At 49.2% G+C, this 24,888-nt stretch overlaps 1 protein-coding gene and 1 long non-coding RNA gene across 10 annotated transcripts in view; one reads left to right on the top strand and one right to left on the bottom strand.

The window, feature by feature from the left end:
* MYO19 (myosin XIX) overlaps window positions 1–13,820 on the top strand; it is a 32,151-nt gene extending 18,331 nt beyond the window's left edge. For 5 of the 6 annotated variants that reach the window (XM_040455101.1, XM_040455099.1, XM_040455102.1 and 2 more), the window contains 13 exons: window positions 1,650–1,723; window positions 2,409–2,530; window positions 2,699–2,812; window positions 3,072–3,248; window positions 3,564–3,716; window positions 4,761–4,868; window positions 5,691–5,761; window positions 7,546–7,649; window positions 9,156–9,322; window positions 9,451–9,580; window positions 11,335–11,420; window positions 11,802–12,101; window positions 13,033–13,820. In XM_040455101.1, coding sequence (XP_040311035.1) covers window positions 1,650–1,723; window positions 2,409–2,530; window positions 2,699–2,812; window positions 3,072–3,248; window positions 3,564–3,716; window positions 4,761–4,868; window positions 5,691–5,761; window positions 7,546–7,649; window positions 9,156–9,322; window positions 9,451–9,580; window positions 11,335–11,420; window positions 11,802–12,101; window positions 13,033–13,161 — 1,735 coding nt within the window. In that variant the 3' untranslated portion in view covers window positions 13,162–13,820. The remainder of the gene's footprint in view (window positions 1–1,649; window positions 1,724–2,408; window positions 2,531–2,698; window positions 2,813–3,071; window positions 3,249–3,563; window positions 3,717–4,760; window positions 4,869–5,690; window positions 5,762–7,545; window positions 7,650–9,155; window positions 9,323–9,450; window positions 9,581–11,334; window positions 11,421–11,801; window positions 12,102–13,032) is intronic. The other variant, XM_040455103.1, reaches the window with a different exon arrangement.
* On the bottom strand, window positions 799–19,538 carry LOC121017067 (uncharacterized). Of its 4 annotated transcripts, none has more exons than XR_005784606.1 (8): window positions 19,391–19,538; window positions 17,153–17,276; window positions 16,154–16,232; window positions 14,397–14,459; window positions 13,468–13,525; window positions 7,133–7,303; window positions 5,531–6,020; window positions 799–1,972 (listed from the first exon to the last, which is right to left on the bottom strand). It is a non-coding gene; the product is annotated as an uncharacterized LOC121017067 (long non-coding RNA). The 4 variants fall into 4 exon arrangements; XR_005784608.1 differs by having other exon boundaries at window positions 16,154–16,198; XR_005784609.1 differs by lacking the exon at window positions 7,133–7,303.
* Between the last annotated feature and the right edge of the window lie 5,350 nt (window positions 19,539–24,888).

Below are 24,888 nucleotides of genomic sequence, written 5' to 3'. Positions count from 1 at the left end.
ATGGTGAGGGCTTCCAGATAAAGCATATGAATGGACAGCAGGGAATGAATGGCTTCTGGGTTTTCCCCAGGCATGGCCTTTGACCTTAATTCCAGAGTACTCTGCATGGGGAAGTTGCCACATTCTGGGCTAGATTCAGCTCATTAATAAAGTATAGGAGCCTGCCCTGCCCTTGGCCATGGGTGAGGAAAGCCTGCTTAGGTCTTCACGGGCACATCAGGCCTCCAAGCTGATCTGGGATTCTCAGAGTTCCAGGTTTAGACCTGTGGGTGAATAGGGTCCTCAATCTCCACGTGACCTTATACTTCATCTCTTCATGTTACCTGGGGAAATTGATAGATGGTAGGGCCAGTAGTGTGGCCCACAGTCTCAGACAACACAGTGTGCAGCAAATGGGAGTCCACAACAGGGTGAAGGTGGGGGTCCTGGCCTTTTCCTGGTGGGTTATTTGAGCAGCTCCACATTCTGGCCATGTGGTTAAGGGTGGTTTCTCACCCTGGGTTCTAAGTAAGGGAGCCTTGGGTACCAAGTAAGGAGTCAGGGGACCCAGAATCCTCCAGAACCATGGGTCAGAACACGTGTGTATGTGTATGTGTGTGTGTGTGTGTGCGTGCGCGTGTGCATGCGTGTGTGCTCATGGGAACCTGGGCACCTGGGGAGAGGGTCCCCCCCCATGTTCATGAACTTGAAGAGTCAAGAGCTTGAGAAGCATTACTGAGGGAAGATCTGCTGAGTTGAACATTGCCTAGGGCAGCTTGGCTCAGACGGATCCCAATTCAGGAAGAGACTCTTTTCCCATTGCCTTGAAGCTAATTTCATGCCAAAGACTTTTAAAGCCTGTGTCAAGTCACTGTAAAATCGGTAAAATAAAATATGATGATCATAGATCGTGTGAACCTCTAACCATAGAGCACTTCATACATAATAAACATCAGATCATTGTAACACTAGGTCACTTGTTTTCAGTGCCTCAGACAGGTATCTGGAGCCCCTGGTACAAAAGCAGAAATGCTTAACTGACTGAATTGCAATAAACTGCAGAGCAGTCACTTTAAGAAAAATCATAAGAAAGAAATTCCTTAATAGTATTGTACATGTCACCAGCATAGTAACTGCCTCACCGTCTCAGGGTGGGGTGCTCCAGAGTGCAGAGTACCCCTTGGCCTCAGGTGACTCGGGGCCTGCTTATGCAGGACTAAGGGATGTGGCAGGGTCTTGAGCTCTAGGTGCCACAGGTCCAGTTTTCAGGGGTGTCCAGTGAACTCAGTTCTTTGCAAACTCCACCTAGGCCTTCCCGTTCACCCCTTCCCTTCCAGTTAAGACACTAGCTGGGTGTCCGGCCAAGTGACTGATGGAGTCCCATTCCCTGTCTAGCCCCAGAGTCTACCGGTCGTGTGTTCAGTCTTGTTGGGAGGACAGGCCGGGTTTGTGCATCCTAGGAACATGCATGACCACAAGCCTGCATTCGTAGTGGGGCAAAATGGGATGGGCAGCAAATGGGAGGAAAGGGTTTGATCCTTTGGCCTGTCTGGCTGGGAATACAGGCCCTTCAGAGTGTGGCACCCTGGCTGGAGGAGCAGTTTTGCTATCCCTCAGGCTTACCTGACCTCTCACCAGAGTCCTCTCTCCCTCCACCCCCACCCCAACAGGCTGTTTGACTGGCTGGTATCCGTGATCAATAGCAGCATCTGTGCAGACCCTGACTCCTGGACCACTTTCATAGGTAGCAGGGGCTCACCCTTTCAGGAGCACTCCTTCGAAAAAACAGTCCAGTCCAGTGTGCAACTCCAGGCAGCTCTTTTCCCTTCTCTGCACCCCCATCTCCTCATTGTCCACCAGTGTCTGGGCAAGGGTGTCTCTGTGTTCTCGGTGCCCACATCTGAGCCATCTGTAGCTCTCCAGGCAGACTCAGATGGTGTTTTGTCTGTGAGGGCCCCTCCTCTCCCCTGAAACAGCTCCAGCCTCAGGAGAACTGTGAGGGGATGGGCACAATGGCTAGATTAGAAGGGATTTTGGGGGACATGGTAACATGGTTGGAACTGGGGTGGGGTAGTCAGGTGGAGGAGGAAGTAAAGCTCAAAGATGTGAGGTTTGCTCAAGAGACAGTGGAATTCTAGATACCAACAGGGCTGGTGAGATCAAAGCCCTCTAAATTGGATTGGACACGAAATGTTCCCTAGGCTGCCCCTCACACCTTATTCAGCCTTTCTTCCTGCTTTGAATTCTGAGGGGCCATGAAGTGGAGATGCGACCCACCCCAGGGCATTGTGTTTACTGTGCCCACTGCTGGGTGTCCTGCTCATTCAACCTCTCCAGGGTACCAAGTATGAGGTTTCACCCTGGACTCCTGTAGTACCCCTGCCCCTGCTCCCTGCAGTGGCCCCATGGGTTCTGCCCCATCCTCTCAGGCCTGCTGGATGTATATGGATTTGAATCATTTCCCAATAACAGTCTGGAACAGTTGTGCATCAACTATGCCAACGAGAAGCTACAACAGCACTTTGTGGCTCACTACCTGAGGGCTCAGCAGGTGAGAAGTGGAGTGCTCCTTCCAGGGTCTGACCCAGAGCCTTTAGTGCCTTATTTGATGCTGTTCTGGAATATCCTGTGGTACTGAGGCCAGCCATGGATGACCTATCTGGGCCTCAGATCACAGATGCTTTCTCCTGCCACCCAACTGCCACCTTTGGTCCCCTAGGAGGAATATGCAGTTGAGGGCCTGGACTGGTCCTTTGTCAACTACCAGGACAACCAGGCCTGTTTGGATCTCATTGAGGGAAGCCCCATCAGTATCTGCTCCCTCATAAATGAGGTAGGGTCAACTAGTATGCTAAGCACCAGAGTTGGTCTCTGGGCTTTTCTGGGGCCTCAGAGACCATACTAGGCCCTCTCTGTGTCTCTCTCTTCCCATCTGCCAAATGGGTTTGCTAATCCCTATGTTCCTTCCCTCTCAGGGTCACTATGATGCCTATGTGACAGCTATGCTGCTGGTGGGGGGCGGGGGGGATCCATGATGGTTGTGGCGAGCCTGTCTCATATTTGTGGCTGAGTGTCCATTGCATCCCATGCAGGAATGCCGCCTTAATCGGCCAAGCAGTGCAGCCCAGCTCCAGACACGCATCGAGAGTGCCCTGGCAGGCAGTCCCTGCCTGGGCCACAACAAGCTCAGCCGGGAGCCCAGCTTCATCGTGGTGCATTATGCAGGGCCTGTGCAGTACCACACGGCAGGTCTGGTGGAGAAGAACAAGGTGGGGGCTGGGCCACGGCCTGTGGGGGCCTGCGTGAAATGAGGTGTTGAGTCATTGCTGCATATACATGGAAGATTCTTGTCTTGCATTCTCTCTCTCCTGAATATCCTCCCAGAATCCAAGTCACCTCTTTGGCCTACCTGCCTGACATCTCTGCTAATCAGGCATAAGCTGTCCAGAAATGACCCATGTCACAGTGGGTCTCCCGTAGAATCCCTTCTTCTGGGGCTTGGGTGAGCAGGGCTGGCAAACCTGGGGACAACCCTGGTAGCACTCCACCTGCCCTTACCTGCTGACCTTGTCCTTTCCTAATAGGACCCTGTCCCCCCTGAGCTGACCAGGCTCCTACAGCAATCCCAGGACCCCCTACTCAAGGTGCTATTTCCTATGGACCCTGAAGAGAAGTCCCAGGAAGAGCCCTCTGGCCAGAGCAGAGCCCCTGTTTTGACTGTGGTGTCCAAGTTCAAGGTGGGTCCTGGGGGTGCTGATAGAATGTGCTTGATTCACTCATCAATCTCAAATATTTACCATGCACCTCCCAGGATTGGTGGTTTGCTGGGGAACGTTGACAAGTGAGTAGACATGGTCCTAGTCTGCACGGAGTTGGTAGCCTCATGAGGAAGACCAAAACAGAAAACCAACAAATAGACATAACTGACATGACAGGAAGCCTAGGGGCTTAATGGGTGGCACAGTGGGCCTCTCACCCACGGCCGATAGGGTGGTCATGGAGGAACAATAGTTACATGAACCTCTGTGTCCCAGTCCATTCCTAGCTCTCCAGCTTCCTGCTCAAGCCCTGTCCTTGGCTTGCAGATTTGTCAACCTCCTCCAGCACCTTATGCTTTCTGCCCTCAACCCTTGACATTCTGCTCCACCTTCCTGGGATGCCCCTCCCTTGCCTGTACCACTCCCCACCCCATCCCCAGCCCCATCCCAGACTCCCACCCTCCACACCTCCTGTCTTAGTTGATTCCTTCTAGTCCTTCAAATTTCAGCCTAATCATTACCTCCTAGTGGAACCACTTGGTGGAGCCCAGGTTTGGTTAGCTCTTTCCTGCCTAGCCTCAGACACGCTACTGAGGGGGTGCACAACACACATTCGTGTGACCCCATCAGACCCTGGGCTCTGAGCAGCAGCCTATGTCTGGGCTTAATGAGAACAATTGTTGCCTGAATGAATGGCTTCTGAGATTGTTCTCTTCCAGGAAGATTGTTCTGGTGAGCGGGGTGGGGGGGGTGGGGGGGAGGTGTGGGGAGTGGAGACCAACCAGGTACAGATCACAGGTCAGGAAGGTTCCTAGAAGTGGAGGTGAGGGGCATTGGGAGCTCAGGCAAGGAGGGCGCATGGACTCAGTGAGCACCTCCCATAATCATCCCAGGGCCTGGGAGGATATCCGTCTCAGGGCTGTGAAGACTGCCAGGGGATGTTTGATGCAGTCACTAACCAGGGCCCCACTGATGCCCACAGGCAGCCTCAATCTGTCTGGCTCCTCATTCTCCCCGCTGCAGGCCTCCCTGGAGCAGCTTCTGCAGGTTCTGCATAGCACCACGCCCCACTACATTCGCTGCATCAAGCCCAACAGCCAGGGCCAGGCGCACACCTTTCTCCAGGAGGAGGTAATTCACTGGGCCAGAGCTGCTTTGTAGGGAGCCCTATCTGGCCAAGGCCCTGAAGGGACGAAAGGCAGAACTTCGGCTCCAAGTGGAGTGACCAGAGCGAGTCTCTTGGGTTGAGTTTGACACTAGGGCATCTTGCACCCCTGCTTTGGCAGGGCAGTCACGTATGTTCTTCTGGTCTGTGCATGGCACAGTGAGCTAGCCAGGAAGCCTCCACTGCATCTTACATTCTGCTCACCAGTCCATGTGCCCTGATGAGACTGAAGCTGCCCGGAGGATTGGGTGATTAGCTGAAGGGTCTGAATCATCTTGCAGTCTGTGGCCACTTCTGACCAGAGGTAGAGTTTTTTTCTAATTTGCACAAAAGTTGATGGCCAGCAGCTGCCCTTTGTTCAGGGTACTGGGCTCTGATGGGGATGAGGCATGAGTGCTGGATGCTGGAGAGTGTCCCACAGTCAACTGGCCTTAGGGTTTACGGCCAGGATTTCTCCACTAAGGTCCCAATTAATCTTTACAATTTAACCTCTCTTGCTCCTCAGCTATGATTTACCCCACTGCCCACAAAATATAAAAATAAATAAACAAATTGGGTTAGGCTGCATCATAAGGCAGAGTCTCTGCACAGCTGGGAGTGGTGAGACAGAAGTAGGACCAGCACTTACCTCCACAGTATCAGAAGCAGGAGAGTATACCCTCATCAGTCAAGCATGAGGACAGCCTGCAGGTTCACACGGACCAGAGCCTCAGAGGGCAGAAGGAGTGGTATTTCTGGTCTGCTGGTCCCACACCACAGGTGCCCACCCTGTCTCCTCACCAATGCAGGTCCTCAGTCAGCTGGAGGCCTGTGGCCTTGTGGAGACCATTCACATCAGTGCCGCTGGCTTCCCCATCCGGTAAGTGGGCCAGGCCCCACAGTGGGCAGGGCCAGTGTTGGGGTGGAGCTTGGGACTCTGGCATGACAAGACCTGCCCAGCCCAGAGCAGGATGTGGAGGTGAAGAGAAAGAGGCAGGTCTGCAGAAGTCAACCTGGAACTCAAGAGATTTCACTTGTTCATTTATCCATTCCCTTTCTGTGTACTGTTTTGCACCAGGCACTGTTGCTAGCATCAGTGAATAAGGAAGGTGAGCCTCTGCCTCTTGGGGCTTACATTCCTGTGGAGTCAAGAACAAGAAGTATTAAGTTAATCAGTGCTAGGAAAGAGACAAAGTGCTGCTAGGTAGACTAATGGGGAAGAGGATCTTTGGGCTGGTTGGGGATGGACCCCTCTAAGCAGCTCAGGCCTCTGGGGAGGGAAGGGGCCAACCTGGGAAGATTTGGGGGAGGAAACAGCAAGCACAAAGCTCCAGCTTAGGAACCGAGATGCTAAAGTGCCTGCACATAGAGAAATGGGGGGAGAGGGGCCTCAGAAGTCCCATGAGGACTTGGCAGTTTTTCCAGAGGGCTGGGAAGCTGCTGGACATTGTGAGGAGAGAGTGCTGTGCTCTCATTCATGTTCTGTGGCTACCGTGTGGATGTTGGACACAGGGTCAGAAGAGAAGGGAGAAGATGCGTGAGGAGGCTATTGCGCAGGTGTATAGGCAAGATGGTGGCCACAAGAGGGTGGCAACCATGAAAAATGGAGAGACATGGGTTAAATTGGACTGTGGTTTGTGATAGAATCAGGACTGTAGGGTGATTGATCATGGGATGTGGGCAGGGGAGCAGTCAGCTTCTAGGTTGCACACATAACTCGCAGGCTTCTATCCGAGGCAAGTGGATGAATCAGGAAATCCTGTCCCTGAGATAGGATGTCTGGGGAAGGCACAGGCTGGAGGTGGGATAGGAGGGGAGTCAGGAATGTGGCCTTGTCAGGTTTGCAGTGGTTATAAGACAGGCTTGGGGCCCAGAGCTTTAGGAACTGGAGGGTACATGAGGATCTGTCCTTGGTGGGTTGTAACACCATGAGCAAGGAGGAAATCACAGTGGGGAGAGAAGAGGGGTCTGAAGCCATTCGCTGAGCAACATTCACATTTAGAGAGTGGGTAGGTAGATGACGAGAAACCAGCACCAGCAACTTGGGAGTTGTGGGTGAAGGAGGAAGCCAAGCTCACAGGGGTCCTGGGGGCTGAGAGAGCTGTATGGGGACAGGGGTCAGCCGGGCACCTGCCAGAGCCAGTTGCTGGATTTGGTAGCATGGTGTTTGCTGATGGCTGCAACAAGAGCCACACTGGAACAGTGTTGGGGACAGAAGCCAGACTCGGGAGGAGGAGGTATAAATACATACAGGGTGTCATCGGCTGTTTAAGTGTTGAGGTGAAGGGGAGCAGAAAAATCAGGAGGAAGCAGGGGATGCTGTGGAGTCAGAGAAGCAACAGATGTGGCTGACTGTATGAGTGATCCAGTTGGGGAGGAGCCAGCAAGCCCGTTTGGAAGGAGGCAGGCCAAAAATCCCCTACTAAAAGAGTGAGAAGCTTTGTTTAGGTAGACCAAGGCTGTAGAAGAGCAGGTCCAGTTTAAAATGGTCTCCACTGTGTAGTCTCTCCACAACCACAACCTCATCCATTCAGTGGGCAGTCATGGTAGCACCTCGCTCGGTTGTTGAGTAGATTAAATAGAGTAACTCCCGTTAGCCCCAAGTGCTGTCCCAGGCTCACAGCTGTCACTTCATTGTTTTCTTCTGCCTGCTCTGGCTTCTAGAATCCCTCACCAGAACTTCGTGGAACGATATGAATTACTGAGAAGGCTCTGTACTCGCACATCCCCTGGATCCCATAGCCCATCTCCTGATGAAAGACATTCAGGTGAGTGGGGCCCATTTGCTAGTCATTTGTTCAAGCACAGTTTACTGAGCACCTGTCCTCGAGGTTCTTGGTTCACTGGGGGAAACAGACTAAAAGAAGACAGTGGAGAAAGATGATAGGCAGAGCTAGGAACAGAATGCTGTGGGTAGTGCTGGGGAGGTATGAATCAGGGAAGGCTTCCTGGAGGAAGTGGTGTTTGAAGACCAGTGGTATTAGTCAAGTGAAGGGCATTCCACGGGACAGGTAGTTGAACAGAGGCCTGCAGGCAGGAGACAACACTGTGTGTGTAGAACTTGTAAAGGCAGAGAACAGTTGGAGGTGAGACTGGGGTAACAGGCAGGCCATGTCACAGGAGCAGAGCTCTGTTCTCTGGGCAGATGAGGACATCTCAGAGGAGGAAGGGAGTGATGTCAGCCATATGCTTTCTGGAGACCACTGTTAGGGGGCCCATGGCAGGCCTTGGGAGTGAGGTTGTTAGGTTGACTAGAGTTGAGAGAAGGTAGAGAGGCTTGGGGGTAGCTGCTGAGCTCTGCAGGACTGACTTGAGCTCCAGGTCCCTACAGTCATCCAGTGGAAATGTCTGCCAGGCACTCAGCAAGCCCTAATATCAAAGGAAAGGTCTGGACCTTGGCCCCAGTTTGGGGGTTGTCAGCATGTAGGGTAAGACCCTGGCATAGGTGGAGGAGGAAGAGGCCAAGGACAGAGTATGAGACCAATGCCCAGTAGGACCCTAGCCCAGCAGCATCTGCTTGCACCCACACAGCCTTACCTTGGGGCTTGTCAGGCCTGGGACAGTCCTGATTTCCTTCCTCTCTTGGGCTTAGTTTTATCACTTTCCTTTCATTCTTTTTCTCCACCTCTTTCCTTCTCTCATGATTTGCTCTACTGCTCTGTGTCTTGTGCCCAAAGCCCCATTCGCCCCTGGTTGATTTTGGGATTTCTCGTCTGCGGCGTCTTCTTTGGCAGCCTCTGTCTCCAGAGAGGCACTGGGCAGCAAAAGGTGGTCAGAGCCCTCAGGTAAATCCTCCTTCTGCAAGAGCCAGCTATGCACAATGTGACATGGGGACCTGCTGGGCCTCCCTGGGACTGGGAGGTGTTCTCCCTTTTCCCATACATGGCAGGGAGTTAAGGGGTGAGGGGCTTAGGGAGTGGTCCACCTGCCCTGCTTGGCCCTCGGCATATTTGGGGCCTTGGAACAGATGCTGGCTGGTTGGAGGTTGAAATCCAGGCACCAGCTGCCCTTTGCCAGCTTGCCTGGGGGACCCACAGAAATGGAGGCTGTGGGCCAGCCACAAGTGGGGTTTCCGGTATTCCTCAGAATAGCCAGGGGCCTGAAGAACAACAGAGGGGTCACCTCTGCCCCCCCAAAAAATGGAAGTGGTTAGAGGCAAGAACAGCAGCAAAGAAGCCTATGGAGTATGGGGGGAGACCAGAACCAGTTTCTTAAGTCCACAGAAGCGTGTAGATGACCAAGAGCTGATGAGACCTCTGTCTCCCATCCCATAGAATGGTCTCCACATACCAAGGGAGCCACACTGCAACCTCTTCTCCAGGACATCCTCCATACTCTTCCAGCTCTAACTCAGGCAGCAGCCACACCTGGTGACGCAGCCGAGGCCACACCAGTCCCAGTGCATTGTGGCAGGACCAAAGTGTTTATGACTGACTCCATGGTAAGCTGGTTTGTGATGAGGAGGGTAGTTCACTAGCTGAGTGCTCTGCTTAGCAGGACAGAGTGTGGGTTCACCTCAGGGCAGTGGGAGGAGAGGCTGCAGACTTCAGTGGATACCCCTCCTCTCAGTTGGAGCTTCTGGAATGTGGGCGTGCCCAGGTGCTAGAGCAGTGTGCCTGCTGCATCCAGGGAAGCTGGAGGCGACACCGGCACCGCAAGCAGGAGAGGCAGAGGCAGGCCGCCACGCTCATCCAGGCAGGTAGGAGGGGTGGGGCTCTTGGGCACACAGCCACGGTTCCAGGCCAGCAGACGGACCTGGATGCAGTCCCTGTCAGCTGCTGCAGACCTTGCACACTACAGGTTTCCTTTGAAATGCTGCTGCTTGAACCCCCATATACTAAAGCTGTGTCCCAGCGTCAAGACCTTGACAGCACAAGCCTATGGTACCCTGGGACTTGAATCCTGATTCACCTCACCCAGAGTGTCTCTCCAGTTTAATGGAAGCCAGGTCACACCACAAATAAGGGTGGGGTGCTCTGTAGGCAGCAGAGGCTAAAAATTTGCCTTTAATTCCCCTTTCCCAGACCTAGAGAGCAGTTTATGCCGTCTTCCTTTGCCTATATGATAAATCATTACCTGCTGAGTGTAAGAAGGTAAAACTGACCTTCAGTTTTGATTCACTAAAGGAAGAGATATAGGAACCATGTTCACAGCAGTCTTACTTTGAAAATAAAAATACTAGAATAACAACCCAAATATCGGACAGCTGTTATTATGGACCGCTCTTATAATGCAGCTAAGAAATCTTTTTTTTTTTTTTTAACGTTTTTTATTTTTGAGAGAGAGACAGAGCATGAGTGGGGGAGGGGCAGAGAGAGAGAGGGAAACACAGAATCTGAAGTAGGCTCTAGGCTCTGAGCTGTCAGCCCAGAGCCTGACGCGGAGCTCAAACTCATGAACCACGAGATCATAACCTGAACTGAAGTCAGATGCTTAACAGACTGAGCCACCCAGGAGCCCCAGCTAAGAAGTCTTTTTGAATAATATTTTATTTTATTATTTTTTTAAGATTTTTTTTTTAACGTTTATTTATTTTTGAGACAGAGAGAGACAGAGCATGAACGGGGGAGGGTCAGAGAGAGAGGGAGACACAGAATCGGAAACAGGCTCCAGGCTCTGAGCTGTCAGCACAGAGCCTGACGCGGGGCTCGAACTCAGAGACCACGAGATCCTGACCTGAGCCGAAGTCGGACACCCAACTGACTGAGCCACCCAGGCGCCCCTTGAATAATATTTTAAATTTAACCAAAACTACTTCTAGTATTCCGTTCAAACCAGGATGCCAAACCACAAGTCAAGGGCGATGCCACCTTCCTCAGGCGTGTTTCTGTGTGTATAGGCATAAAACAATTGCATAAGGAAACATTATAGAACCGTCAGGGTTGGTGAAATAACAAGATTTAGATTTGTCTTTAAACTTTTTAGTTTTCTAGAACCCAAATATTAATATTTAATGGAATAGTCCTTTTTCTGAATATGATGGTACCATAAAGAACCAGAAAATGCTGAAATTGCAAGAGAAGGAAACAAAAATTGCCAACCAGTCTGCCATCCAGTAGTCATTACCTTTACCAACATGTGGGTGCATGGTGGGGTCACCATTTGTGAATTCATAAAGCCAGCAAACAAATTCAACTGAAGACTCCCCAGATAAGAGACACTTCTCCCCTGGGCATTGCCCCAGCCAAAGCCTGAGGCAGGTAAGCCTCCCAGCTGTGTTTCCAGGTACGGTCTCTCCCAGTCTAAACAGTGTGAGGGGTGTTCTTCAGAGCCAGGTTTTCTTGAGGTATTCTCTTTATTAGCTCCTTACCCCACATAGTGGCACAAGGTAGCCATTCATTGAAAAAGTATCTATTCCAAACTTCTTCAGCAGATTGGGTGTTGCTGCAGAGCCAGGCTACTAACAGTTCTAAACATTTCATTTACTTCTTTGTTTCTGGGAAAACACCTTAGCCATTCGTTCCTGGTTAGCTCGGAAACACATCCAGAGAATGCACGCAGCTGCCACAGCCATCAAACGCACATGGCAGAAATGGAGGGTGAGTATCTGACTCCAGCAGTCAGGACGGGCAGTGGGTAGTCTGGTATCAGGTGGCCCCAGGGTGGAATGCTGACCCTGCCACTGCACACTGGTATGCTCTCTTGTATAAAATACCACCCGACACTGCAGGGTGAATTTTGTGGCGTATCAATTAGATCTTAAGGTTATTATTTTTAAAGTAGCACATGTAAGACCCAAGTACATCTGCCTTGGATGTAAAGTTCTGCCACATGGTGCCAGTCTAGTTGAAGGTATCTAGCTGTTTACCAGCCAGGTGCCCTTCAGTTTACCTTGTTAAGCTGTTTTATTAAAGATAGTTTTGGTTTTCCTTAAGAGAGCTAATCAATTGAAAGCTATAAAGTGGCATTCTTTTTTTAAGATCAGAATGGCCTTCCTTGCTTCTAAAGAACTGGATGGTGTGCAAGAAAAACACGTGTCTCAAGTTCCCCTTCCCTTGGGCTCCCTCCTGCTGCCCCAGGCACAGACCAGCCTCCTGGAAGCAATAATCCGCCTCTGGCCCCTGGGCCTGGTCTTGGCCAATGCAGCTGTGGGTGTACGTGGCTTTCAGAGGAAGCTGGTGGTTTGGGCCTGCCTCCAGCTCCCCATGGGCAACCCCAGTAGCTACGCAGTCCAGACGGCACAACAAGCTGGTGTCACATCCATCCGAGCACTGCCTCAGGTAAGCTGTGTGACAGGATGGTGGTCCTGTCCACCATGGCTCTGGGTCCCTTGTAGAAAGCAGGAGGCAAAGCCCATGAGTCCCCAGTGGGAACAGGACTAATGTTAGGACCAGAGCCATCCTGATGCTGCTCAGGAAACCAGAAGCCTGCGCTTCCCAGCTGGCTGCAGGCGGGTTGTTACCATCATTACAACTAGGAATTTTCCAGAGCCCTTTCAACTTTTTAAAAACTGCCTCTGAGTGTTCTAGCATCTCCTCTGAATCTCCACTTAATTAGTCCCACTTTTTAAAAATTTGGGTTATGATGATAGCTTATTCCCTCAAATAGCACCGGGTTTAACACTTTTGTCAAATTATCATTTGGTTTATCTCCTGTTCCAGCAGAGCAAATGACAAGCAGGTAAATCAGTGGTCCAAGAGCTCTGTTTCTATAGTATGGGCAGCCAGAGTAAAAGTCAGCCAGCGTAGAACATGGGCTAATACTCACCTATTACATGGGGTCACAGCAAGGATTAAGTGACACTGACAAGGCAAACAGAAGGAAACAGTGAATTTCCATACCAGAGGAATTACTCTAGGGCATAATCTGGATGAAATCTCCCATGACAGCATGCAGGCTAGCCAGAGTATAAACAGAAGTGTAACTGTTTGCTCTTCCAGTTGTAAACAGTTTTACGAGCATGACAGTTAATAAATACTCCTTGTAGGGGAAAGCTCCCTTGTGCATCACACAGAATGGATGTGAAATTCTGTATTTTAATATAAAATTAAATATTTGGACTCTGGACTTTGCCACTGGTTTAGAATGAGAAAAGAACGTTAACTGAATGATACCAGTACTTGTCCATACCTGCATTTCTAGCATTTGCTCTAGGCACCCGTACAGCTGGCACTCCTAGGAACCAGAGGTAAGCTGTATCTCTCTCCCTAGGGCTCGATCAAGTTCCACTGCAGGAAGTCTCCACTGCCTTATGCTGACATCTGCCCTGAACCTTCACTCCACAGTGTTACTGGCTTTAATCAGATTCTGCTGGAAAGACACAGCCTGGGCCACATGTGAGTTATTCTGACATCCTAGCCTCACTAGGCTGAGCAATCCTTCAGTGCCTTTGTGTCCAAAAGGCCTTTTCCTGCCAGCTGCCTTGCCAAAGACATTCGATCAACACTAAGCTGCCAAACTACTCCCACAGTAACATTAAGTACACGTGAACAAGTGACAGCTCCCGCCCGCAACCTAGAGCTGCCACAGCCACCAGTGACATGGGGCTCCCATCTACATCTCAAGCCCTGACAGGTGTCATGTGTTGATTACCAAACCAGGACTAAGAAACCTCAGGGCCACAGAGAACTTTCCACATTTTACTACCTTCATAGATCCGACTCACTGGTGTGGTTCATCACTGCACCGGGGCACTTGCGATTCCCTGCAAACAGAACAGGCCATGTCAGCTTGAAGTTAACCCCAAAATTTCGACTGGGTTATTTGCATTTAGTTCCTTTAAAAAGAACAAAACCTTATTTAGTATGTTGGTTTATTTAATGTAATTTCAAGCATTTATGACCTAAGGATGAACAATGCAATTTACCAGAGAATAACCATATCTTGATTTTATTTAGCAACAGTGAGCAAGTTTTAACTCAAATGGGTATAAAACTTGACAAACAGTATCGTATGTGATGTCTAACCTGTACCCAAATTAAAACATTTAAAGACAACCACCTAAATGTCAAGTTCTCTCTCCATAAAGGGTTTGCCATGTTGAGTATCCACATCTTATCTGAAATCCACGCCCATGGGACTTGAGATAAAGACTTGTGCAGCCTACTCTAGGTCAGTTGGCCTATACCCTGGAAGTCACACTCCTGCTCAGGGCCCCACACTAGCTGTTCTCCTGGGAGGAGGAGTGGGCAGGTTCTGAGTGCTATGCACATGATTGAGCAAGCAACACAATAATCTATCTTAAGAATCCTTATCCTGGGATGGTTCCACAATCCATAAACAGCAGTCAGCAAACTCCACAAACAAGGGCTCCTGCATGTAGACCCTCATGAGCTTTGCCTTGTCCCCCTGATTGAGGCTGACCATCAACTGTCTAAGGTGTGGACTGAACAGTAGGCTTCTTTTTTACATTTATTTTTGATAGAGACAGAGCACAAGTGGGGGAGGGGCAGAGAGAGAAGGAGACACAGAATCTGAAGCAGGCTCCAGGCTCTGAGGTGTCAGCACAGAGCCCGATGTGGGGCTTGAACTCACAAACTGCGAGATCATGACCTGAGTCGAAGTCGGACACTTACACTTAACCGACTGAACCACCCAGGCACCCCTGAACAGTAGGCTTCTTAATGCTGCAGACTCCCCTTAAAAATGAACAAGAAAGCCAATGTGAGTTCAGTGGAACAGATGGAGATAGTTAAAAGCTAAATGTATGTAATGTAATAAATATCAAAAACTGTATCCCTTTAACCTTTAAAACCAAGAACTGAACCAATGCTTCACATAAATAAGGTGAGATCAGCCTATCAGACGATTTCCAAGTTAAACGCCATCACAGATTCTTGTTCATGACATCTCTGTAAATAGTTTAACTTTAGGCCATTTCAACTAGGAAAAAATAGCTTACTGGGATAAATACAGAAAACAATAGCATTAAGCTGTTGGCATGTTTTTGTTCTTCATAGGCCTGAAGGTTCTCACTGGGTAAGGACAGTTACACTACATACCCTGAATGTTGTTTAAGCAAGTGCTTGATCCTCACAAAGCAGGATCAGTAGCAATGAACGGACACTCATATCTGCGTGTTTTTGCAGTTTACACAACTTTTCATATCTACTCTCATATCTCCGCTTCACCCTCAGTATAACTAATCACTACCATGGGAGTGGGTGCCAAGCAGAGTCAGCCTACGATGAGAACAATGAAACTCCCATCTATCTTTAGGAATTACACTGGCCCACTAATCACACACAGAACTGCTAGAAGGGCTGACCGCACAGTCCTACACAAATGCTGGGCACTGTTAACACTCACATCCCTCTGAAAAACCAGATCCTGGGATTGCCCTGTCCACATTAATGGCTAGACTATATACGGAGCACTGGGGACATGGGAATAAATGCAGGCCCTTGCCCTACAAATTAGTGTGGGAGAGAGAAATTACTATAAAATAAGTGGTACAGGGGCGCCTGGGTGGCGCAGTCGGTTAAGCGTCCGACTTCAGCCAGGTCACGATCTCGCGGTCCGTGAGTTCGAGCCCCGCGTCGGGCTCTGGGCTGATGGCTCAGAGCCTGGAGCCTGTTTCCGATTCTGTGTCTCCCTCTCTCTCTGCCCCTCCCCCGTTCATGCTCTGTCTCTCTCTGTCGCAAAAATAAATAAACGTTGAAAAAAAAAATTAAAAAAAAAAAAAATAAGTGGTACATTACAAGTCCCCATGGAAAGGTGAAAAAATGCTTACTTCTGAGAAAGACAAAAAGTGAAGTTTAGATAAGGAAGGGTAACCTGAACCAAGGCTTGAAGGAGGAGAATTTTGCTAACCCACAAACCCAGTAGGATTCCAGGGCAAGAGAGTTGTAGGCAGGCTGGGAGGTGTTGAAGCCCTGAGTAAATATTCACAGAATCATGCAACTGAAGGGCTCTGCATGCCATACTCAAGTGCAGCTGACCCTGAACAACAGGCTTGAACTGCACAGGCCCACTTATACAGATTTTTTTCTCCATAAATACAGTGCTGTAAGTGTATTCTCTTCCTTATGATTTTCTTAACATTTCCTTTTCCTATTTATTGTAAGAAGACAGCATATAATACATATACAAAATGTGTTAATCAACTATGTTATTGGTAAGGCTTCCAGTCAACACTAGGCTATTAGTAGTTAAATTCTGGGAGAGTCAAAAGTTATATAGATTTTCAACTGCATGATAGTTGGGGGGGAGGGGGGCATGCAACCCCTGCACAGTTCAAGGATCAACTACTTATTAATAACAAAATCACATTCTACACATTGGATTAAATATATCAGTGGTTGACAAAGAAGTAAACACAGCACAGACTTACCTAAATTCTTGAAATTCTGCAAAGAAACTGTCCTTTTCCTCATCACTATTGAGAAAATCATCTATAGAGTCATCATCATCTAAGGAATACAGAACACAACTAATTAGGACTAGAAACAAAACCTAGATGCCAGATTTTAACAACTACTGCAGTAGATTAAAAATGTGCACACAAGTGACAAGAGTAAGTAGGTGTAGACAAAACAAAAGTAATTTTTTCTGGAATTTATAACTGTACCAACATTCCTCTTTTTAGAAAGGGAATGAAAGTGAAAGCAAAGAATTAGTGACTTTAATAAATACATCCTAGTATTTACATATTGTTCTACATGTTTCTGTGTTCTTTAGGCCAGGAGCCTGATTTTCTAATTCCTATCACCCCAGTTCCCCTCACTATGGCTCCAGCCTTGTCAGGGGCCAAAAAACTAGGTGTTCTATAAAAACCTGCTAACATGAATGCCCTGTGCTTTCAGCATGGCCAGAAATTTCTGGCACTGCCTGAACCCAACAAAGAAATTTCTCAAAGGGCAGAAACAGGCTATCCCCATGCTGTGAATATTCAGGCACCAGGAGGGACTGCTTTCAAAGACTGGCATGACACCCAGGAGATACTGAAGTCTGGATAGATGGATGAGATGACAGCCCACTCTCCCAATAAATCCCAAGGAGCCCCCAGCAGCAGGAAGGTGACCTATGCCAAAGGCAGCCGCCCATCTGAGCCTAGCTCAAGTGAACTGACAGCTCCAGCCAGGACCGTGGAGGGAGAACTGAAGCCATGACTGGAGAAGGATCCTGCCAGCAGGGTCCACCCCTCATTCCCAAACTACAGCTACAGCATTTATCCCCTCTGCCCCCCTTGTTTCTTGTCCTTAACAATAACTTCAGGCTGCTCTATAATACATAACAGGTGCCCCACTCTTGGTGCTCCAGGCTAAGGAAGGTGCCATCATTCCTGACTCCCTGCCCCAACCCACATCTCTTTCCTTTCAGCTTCTTTTACCTGAAACCTTTTCCTAGGTTGGCTGGTTTGAAATCAACCAATCCACCTTTGTCTTCTGCAGGCTTTATAGTTTTTGCAGTAACAGCTGATCTTTTCTCAATAAGAGTTTTAGAGTTGTACTGCTCTGAAAGAGACACAAATCAGATGCACGTCACTTGTACTTTAACGACAAGGCCACATCTCTCCACCAAGCCAGCAGCACCTAGGTATGTTCCAGGTAAGGGATGTGGGTGGGGATGAAGACGGATGGATGCAGAGGAAGTGAGGGTTCAAATCAAAGGGCAGTATCCAGAAAACAAGCAACCCTGAGCTTGGCAGAGGGTGGAGGAAATAGGCCTCATGTACCCGAGGGTCCATCCCCATTCTCCTTACCCTGCTGAACTTAACAGGGCTTTCACCAAGATCAAGTGGCACACTGACTTCAATTACCAAACTATTTTCTCAGCAGTTTCAGATACCAAATTTGCATGTGCCACGTGCCACTGGGATTACACAGATGGAAGTCATCAGGCCCACTTCAATGGGCTGAGTCTTAGGGATGGTGGCTAGAGAGATGGAGAAGAGTCTGATCTACATCACCTGAGAGGGCTGGGAGACAAAGAGGAGGCACTGCCAGGTGGAAAGAGCATTCCTGGCAGAGGGAAAGGTCTATGGCTGGACCAGACCCCTGAAAGAATAGGGTCAGGTGCAAGGACATGGTGATAAGCAACTACCAGCTGATTGAGAGGGCAGGCCTGGCAGGAGGCTGGGGCCCACACAAGTGGAGGAAGAACAAAAGAATGCCACACAGAAGATTGGCCTTTCTTCCCAAGACCAGTGTCTCTCCCTCATCAAGGGCACTGTGGTATTCAGGGCCGAAATGGTGTGAGTCTCACACCACAGGGTGTTTATCTGAGTCAATACCAATTGCCAGAAGTGCCCCCAACCCTCATCAGCTACTGTGAAACAGAAACATTGTAACAGTGCATCTCCCTAGGGAGAGCAATACCCAAGTTAAGAACCACCAACTAATTTCCTCTGCTAGAGTGGCTGGAGTTTTCAAGGGAATGAATTACTCAAATGTGCACTTCAGGAAAAACCTTGGCAGCAGCAGGGCCACGCAGTTAAAAGCTCCAGATTACCTCAGATTGCCTTAGGGGTTCTTGGGCCACCCTGGGCTGCACAGCCAGAGCAAAGCCTACCCATCCCGGCTCCACAACCCTATTTCCAGCAAAGCAGTTCTACTTCTTTCCTGTCTATCTTGAACCAAAAAGTTTCCTTTGAAAATGCTCCAGGGACATTAGGGGTAAAAAACAAAAACGGGGAGGGAAGCAGCTTGAAAAGGACCACTGAGTCCGAGTCTGGAAGGGAGGACACTAGAGGCAAGAAACCAATGAGGAACTTTAACAAAAGAGTCAACCCAGCATAAGATCGTTGCAAAGGGTCCCTGAGGGCTAAGAGACCCCGAATTGGAGTTAAAATGTAGACTAATCACTCTTTACGGTGAACAGATCTACCTTGTTTCTAACAAAACATTTTATTTTTTTATTTTTTTTTAAAGGAGATTTTATTTAAAAAAAATTTTTTTTAACGTTTTATTTTTACTTTTGAGACAGAGACAGAGCATGAACAAGGGAGGGGCAGAGAGAGAGAGGGAGACACAGAATCTGAAACAGGCTCCAGGCTCTGAGCCGTCAGCACAGAGCCCGACGCGGGGCTCGAACTCACGGACCCTGAGATCATGACCTGAGCCGCAGTCGGACGCTTAACCGACCGAGCCACCCAGGCGTCCCACTAACAAAACATTTTAAAGGAAAGAAAACGTTCTTGTTAACCTCAGCAAGAGCAGCTTCTGCGTCAGAATACTAAGATGAAGAAACTACCAGGGTCGACTCTGACAGCCAAAGCAGTCCACTCACTGTTAAAAAAAAAAAAAAAAAAAAAGTCTATAAAAGAAAAGGCAGAGCAGAAGTTTTCACTGTTCGAAACCCGAGGAAGCATTCACAGGTAGAGGTTCCCCCTGGGGCGAGGCAGGGCTTGACGGGGGTTGCCCGCACTAGGGGAGTGCCGGGGGCTCAGGCGGGGCGCCGGGGTCTTACCTTTGTGCTTCCGGAAACATCCCACGGAGCAGCTGCAACAACAGAGACCACGACCGCGTCAGCCCGGAAAGCCGCGCGGACCCTCCCGCAGCCCCCGCCGGGTCCCCGAGCCGCCCCGCAGGCCCCACCCGGCCTCCTCCCCCACGACCCCCACCCTCACTAGGGCACGCGGCAGGCGGGGCAGCGGTATTTGGGTTTCTCCAAGCAAATCACGCAGACGACAGCGCTACTATTCAGCGACGCCATGGTCGCTCCCCGGCCTCACTCTCACCCGCAAGGGCCAGTCTCTGACTGAGGGTACCACGTGCACGCCCTTTTTTTTTTTTTTTTTTTCTGTTTCCTTAACCCGGACCAATCGGCGAGCAGCACTTGCTGGCAGTCAAAAGCAATGGATCGATCCTGCTCATTGCTCCAGTCCTGATAAGTAGACAGTCGATATACTCGATGCGCATCCAGTAGCAGCTTTGGCTTCCAGGATTAAGTCACAGTTGTCGTTGGAGAACTTGTTATGTATCCCTGTCCTGTCCCTAAGGGCAAGTCACTGTTACTCTCCAATTCTGTTGCCCCACATGTAAAAAGAATACGTGGGACTAAATGTCCTTTACCTTCTGGCTTGGACTTTCTGAATCTTGCAAGGGCACTGGGTTCTCACCCCTACCCTGGCCCCCCACATCTCATTTGCTTATGTCTAGCAAATGAGAAGTCCAGACCCTGGCCAATTAGATCCATCGGTTAGATCGAGTGGCGTACATGTGCTTTTCCCAGCAGAGGCCCTTTTTCTCTCAGGGAAGAAAGATGAGACTTGACAACTGCCAAATGTTTATTGAGCTCCAAGTGACAGCACTGCACTGCCCAGAGGCTGGGTTGGGGACACCCAGGCAGTAGCAGCCACAGCCTCTTCCGTCTGGGAGTTCAAAGCTTAGACCTAAGGCAGGAGAGAGAGGTGAAAGAGAAGAGACTCTGTCTTAGGGTCCTGCCGGTGTTAGCCTGCACTTGCACAGCCCTGAGAGAGTGCCTCTTCAAATTTCACAACATACAATCTTCACTTGACTCACCCAAGTCACAGCCCTGCGTGGGATATCTTGGTCAGGGAACAGATGAGTGAGCTCTGGCCCAAAGATGGGGACCTGGCCTAATAAGTCTGGATAGATGAATTGTGATAGGCCTTGAGTGGCACCTCAGGCTTTAGGAATAGACGGTCATGTTTTATTGACAGCCTATGTCTCCTTGAAGCCCTCAGTACTGCCCAGCCTAACCAGGGCTCCCACCCCACATTGTGCCCACCTAGGGACATACGTCATTCTCACTCCTAAGTGCCTCCTCCTTTGTGTTGGCCCATCAGCCCACAGGATCCCACTACTCTAAGGGCCCCACATGACTGTCATTGTCTTTGTGGATAAATCTGCTATGGCTAAGGTAGCTGTTTAAGTCTTGGTTCAAACCTCTCCCTGGCTATGTGACTTTTACCCTCTCTGAGGATCCTTACCTGTTAGTGTGGATTTTCAGGTCTATCTTCCTGAGTTGTTGAGAAGCAGAGAGAACACCATGTGTAAAAATGTTTGTAATTTGAAGCACTACAGAGGGTTATTTATGTGATATCCAGAGTCTGTAATTCCTGGAACTTGGGTCCGAACCCTATAAGTGCAGGTGTCAGGCCCCAAGTCCCTCAAGGCCAGGGTCCCAAAAGTCAGTCCCCTCCAAAAGGGTTCTGCCATCAGCCTCTATGGGCCACAATCAGGTGGGCAGAACAGTTATCCATCCCTCCCTTGGCTTTGCCAAACTGTCCCTAGGACGCTGTCCAGTCTTCAGTGTTGAAGTAGCATGGGTCCCTACCTGCCTTGGCATGCAGTTGCCCCTGTGTAGACCAGTACTGGCCTGAAATCTAAGACATGTCTACCCTGACCCAACACTCAGAAGCATTCTCTGGCATACATACCAGAGCCATTCCAGAAGGTCCACGCATACCTGGGAAGGCCAGAGAAGGTCAGTGATTTGTCCCGGCCACACTTGAATCCTGTGCCCTGTCTGGCACCCAGTAGAAATTCTCTGAGTATGGACATCACCACTGCCCAATCCAGACTTTTCCTGTGAGTTGTGTTTGGAGGCTGAGACCATGGAAAGTCTCCACAATTTTCAGGGCTCAACCCCATCTCACCCATATCCAAACCATGCTGATTCCTCTACCTTTGGGTCCAGAGATTATGACATCAGCAAAAAGTGAAAGTTTCTGGAATTTCTCCCATGCACACTCCTCGCAGTAAAGATAGCCTTCTACTCTGGGAGACCCCCCCCCCCCCCCTCCCCCCGACAGCCACACCCCTCATGCTCCAATGTCCAGGAAAAGAAGTGACTCAGGTATGATGGTGATGAGGCTGGGGAACACCAAGAGGTCAAGCAAGCCCTCTTGGCAGTGGTCAGTTGAGAGAAAAATGACAGGTATGACTCCAGGCCCAGCAACTACATGTCCACACTGACGAAGCTATGCTTAGCAGCACGCTGGTTCTCCCTGGACGCCCACCACGCCCATCCTAGCAGCTGTCTAAGGCTGCGTCGCGCCTCCCCGTGTATGACCTGGAGAGGGGTGAGGTAATAATCAAGGCAGAAAGGTTTTCAGAGCTCCACCATCGGGCAGGCGCTGTCCAGCGCATTCAGAAGACCAAACCCAAAGGCTGGCGCTGTGCGCGGAGGTCTAGGCCCGGCACCCAGCACCGCCAGAGGGCGCTCCAGGCCCAGACTGGTCCTGGAGTAGGTGTGCTTCAGCGGAATTGGAGTAAACTCCACCCCATTCTTGGTTGGAGACCAGGCTGTCTCGCAGTGCCAGGAAAAGTAAACCCAAGAAGCTGGCCCGCACATCGAACACCGCCAAGAGGCAGGAAAGAGCGTGTAGAGCGAGGTGGGAGTGTCTCCTGCACAAAAGCAAGGTGCATATCAGCAGAGGGCCCCAAAGGCAACTAGCTCTCCGGGGACAAATCCAGGATACCTATTGCCCCGCGCTTCCTGGCATTCCTAGTGGATGGAGTTCCAGCTACAAACTGACCACCCACATTAGCTGATGAAAGCTTAACTGTACTTCGGGAGCGTGGGGTTACTAACTAGGGCCTGAGCCACTGCCCTGCACCTTCTCCAGTGCCATGATGGGGCAGGCAGAGGGATCTAATCGCCCAACGTGAGCTACGTGTTGCAATTGTGAGAGGCGGGAGATTCATAAAGGTTGGGCTCTCTGCTGCTTTGCCAAATCTCAGCTTCTTGCTGCAGCCCTAACACCTCTTTCCCTCCCCAGGGCATGGGGTCCCAGGGCCAGCACCAGAAGTGTTTGAGATTGGTGTTTTTAGGTGACCTACTGCCTTGTTCTCATCTGCTCCCCTTTATTTCTCCTCTGGTATTGAAGTAGTTCAGTTGTTAAAGTGATTAGGGTTGTCGGTGGGAGTCAAATAAAAGAGGCCTAAGGTTCAGGTGGAGTAGTTTCCAGCTCTTTGCATGTTATTTTATAATAGTGAAATGATATTGATTCCCCAATTCTAGACAATAACAGTCTGACCTATAATTAGACTTCAAGGAAAACCCCAAAACAAAAGGGATAAAGAATAATTGTATTATTCCCAGTCCCAGAACCATTAGGAGAGCACAGACAAAAGAAGTCACTGTTGTTTTATGAACACACTCATCCTACCACCCAAACTCCACACTTTTCTTTTTTTCATACCCTCTCCCACTTGCAAACCCACATAGATCCTACCTTATATTCACTAACACAGAGATCAAAGTAATTAGGACTTCCCAGCCAGATTCTCCAAGAAGCCTCTAAGGACAGGGAGTGCATCTGGGGCTTTGCACAAACTTCTTAACCATGTGGCAGAGATGCATAGGAGCTCTGCTTAGTGAGAAGTAGGTAAGAGGAACTGAGGCCCCAAATTACCTTTCCCCTCTCTTAAAACTAAAGACGAAGACTTCAGACAAACAAAAACCATGAGAATTCTTCACAAGCAGATCTGCACAATAAGAAAGTTATTCAGGGCAAACTAAAATAATATAAATAGAAATTAAAATCATAATATGATACCACCACACACTGTGAAGAATGACTAAAATTTAGAAGACTGGTAATACCAAGTGATGGGAAGGAGGCTGGTATGGTCTGAATGTTTGTGTTCCTCCAAATTCATATGTTGAATTACTAACCCTGTGGTGGTATGGGGAGGTAGGGCTTTGGGGAGTGTTAAGGTCATAGGATACAGCCTTCATGAACGGGATTGTGCCTTTGTAAAAGAGACCCCAGAGAGTTCTCTTGCTGTCTTTCTGCATGTGAGGACACAGTGAGAAGATGATGGTCTGTGAAACAGAAAAAGGGTTCTCAGCAAACACAAAATCTGCCTGTGCCTTGTTCTTGGACTTCCCAGTCTCCAGAACTGTAAGAAAGAAATATTTGTTGTTTAATCCACCCAGTCTAAGGCAGCCCAAATAGACTAAGTCAGAATTGGTACCAAGAAATGGGACACTGCTGTAATAAATACCTAAAAATGTGGAAGTGGCTTTGGAAACGGGCAATGGGTTGAGGCTAGAAGAGTTTTGAGATGCATGCTAGAAAATGAGATGCCTACATTTCCACAAATGAACCTTTAAAAAATAATTCTGGTAAGAGTTCAGAAAGAAAACAAGAGAGCTATAGAGAAAGCCTCCATCTTCTTAGAGAACCCCTAGTGGTCATAAATGGTAGATATATGGATAGTGAAGGCCATTCTGGTGATGGCACACAGAAATGAAGAGCTTCTTGTTGAACGCTGAAGGAAAGTGATCCTTGCTGTAAAGTGGCAAAGAACTTGGCTGAATTGTGTTTGTGTACTGATATTTCATGAAATGTAGACCTTGCAGGTGATGAAACTGGATGTTTAGCTAAAGAAATTTCTTTTTCTTTAAATTTTTAAATGTTTATTCATTTTTTGAGAGAGAGAGAGAGGGAGAGACAGAGCGTAAGCAGGGGAGGGTCAGGAAGAGAGGAAGACACAGAATCTGAAGCAGGCTCCAGGCTCTGAGCTGTTAGCACAGAGCCCAACACAGGGCTTGAACCCACAAACTGTGAGATCATGACCTGAGCCGAAGTTGGAGGCTCAACTGACTGAGCCACCCAGGCTCCCCTAGCTGAAGAGATTTCTAAATAAAGTGTGGAAGGTGTGGCTCAGCTCCTCCTAACAGCTAATGGTGAAATGTGGGAAAAAAAATGACTTAAAGGTGGAATTGCTGAGCAGACAAGAGCAGAACTTAGATTCTCAGCCTACACATACTGCAAAAAAAGAGACACTAGTGATGAGACCAAGTCACCATTTGACCAGCAGGTTGGTGTGGATCAGTCATCTCAGTGGAAGCCAGGCTCTATTCTTCAAAAAACACTGGGACAATGGAAGAACGGCCCAAATGCTATTCAGTTAGACTTAAGCCTGACCTTCACCCTGACCATTGCCCTCAACTCAACCCTCTGTGGAGGGTTCCGCACTGCCTGTGGATTGACAACTACCATCTGACTGTGCTAACCCTAATTCTAGTCATGACTCTGACCCTACCTAGGCCCAAATCCCCAGAAATTGTGCCATTTGCAGTGGGACCAGGGGATGGTAGTGGCCTGTCCACCAGTACTTTGAAGCACTACCAAAGGGTTGAGTGGAG

This window comes from Herpailurus yagouaroundi, unplaced genomic scaffold, assembly GCF_014898765.1.
Source record: "Herpailurus yagouaroundi ecotype Mexico unplaced genomic scaffold, PumYag 215, whole genome shotgun sequence".
In the NCBI taxonomy this organism is placed as follows: Eukaryota; Metazoa; Chordata; class Mammalia; order Carnivora; family Felidae; genus Herpailurus; species Herpailurus yagouaroundi.
This window is presented reverse-complemented; position numbering and strand designations above follow the sequence as displayed.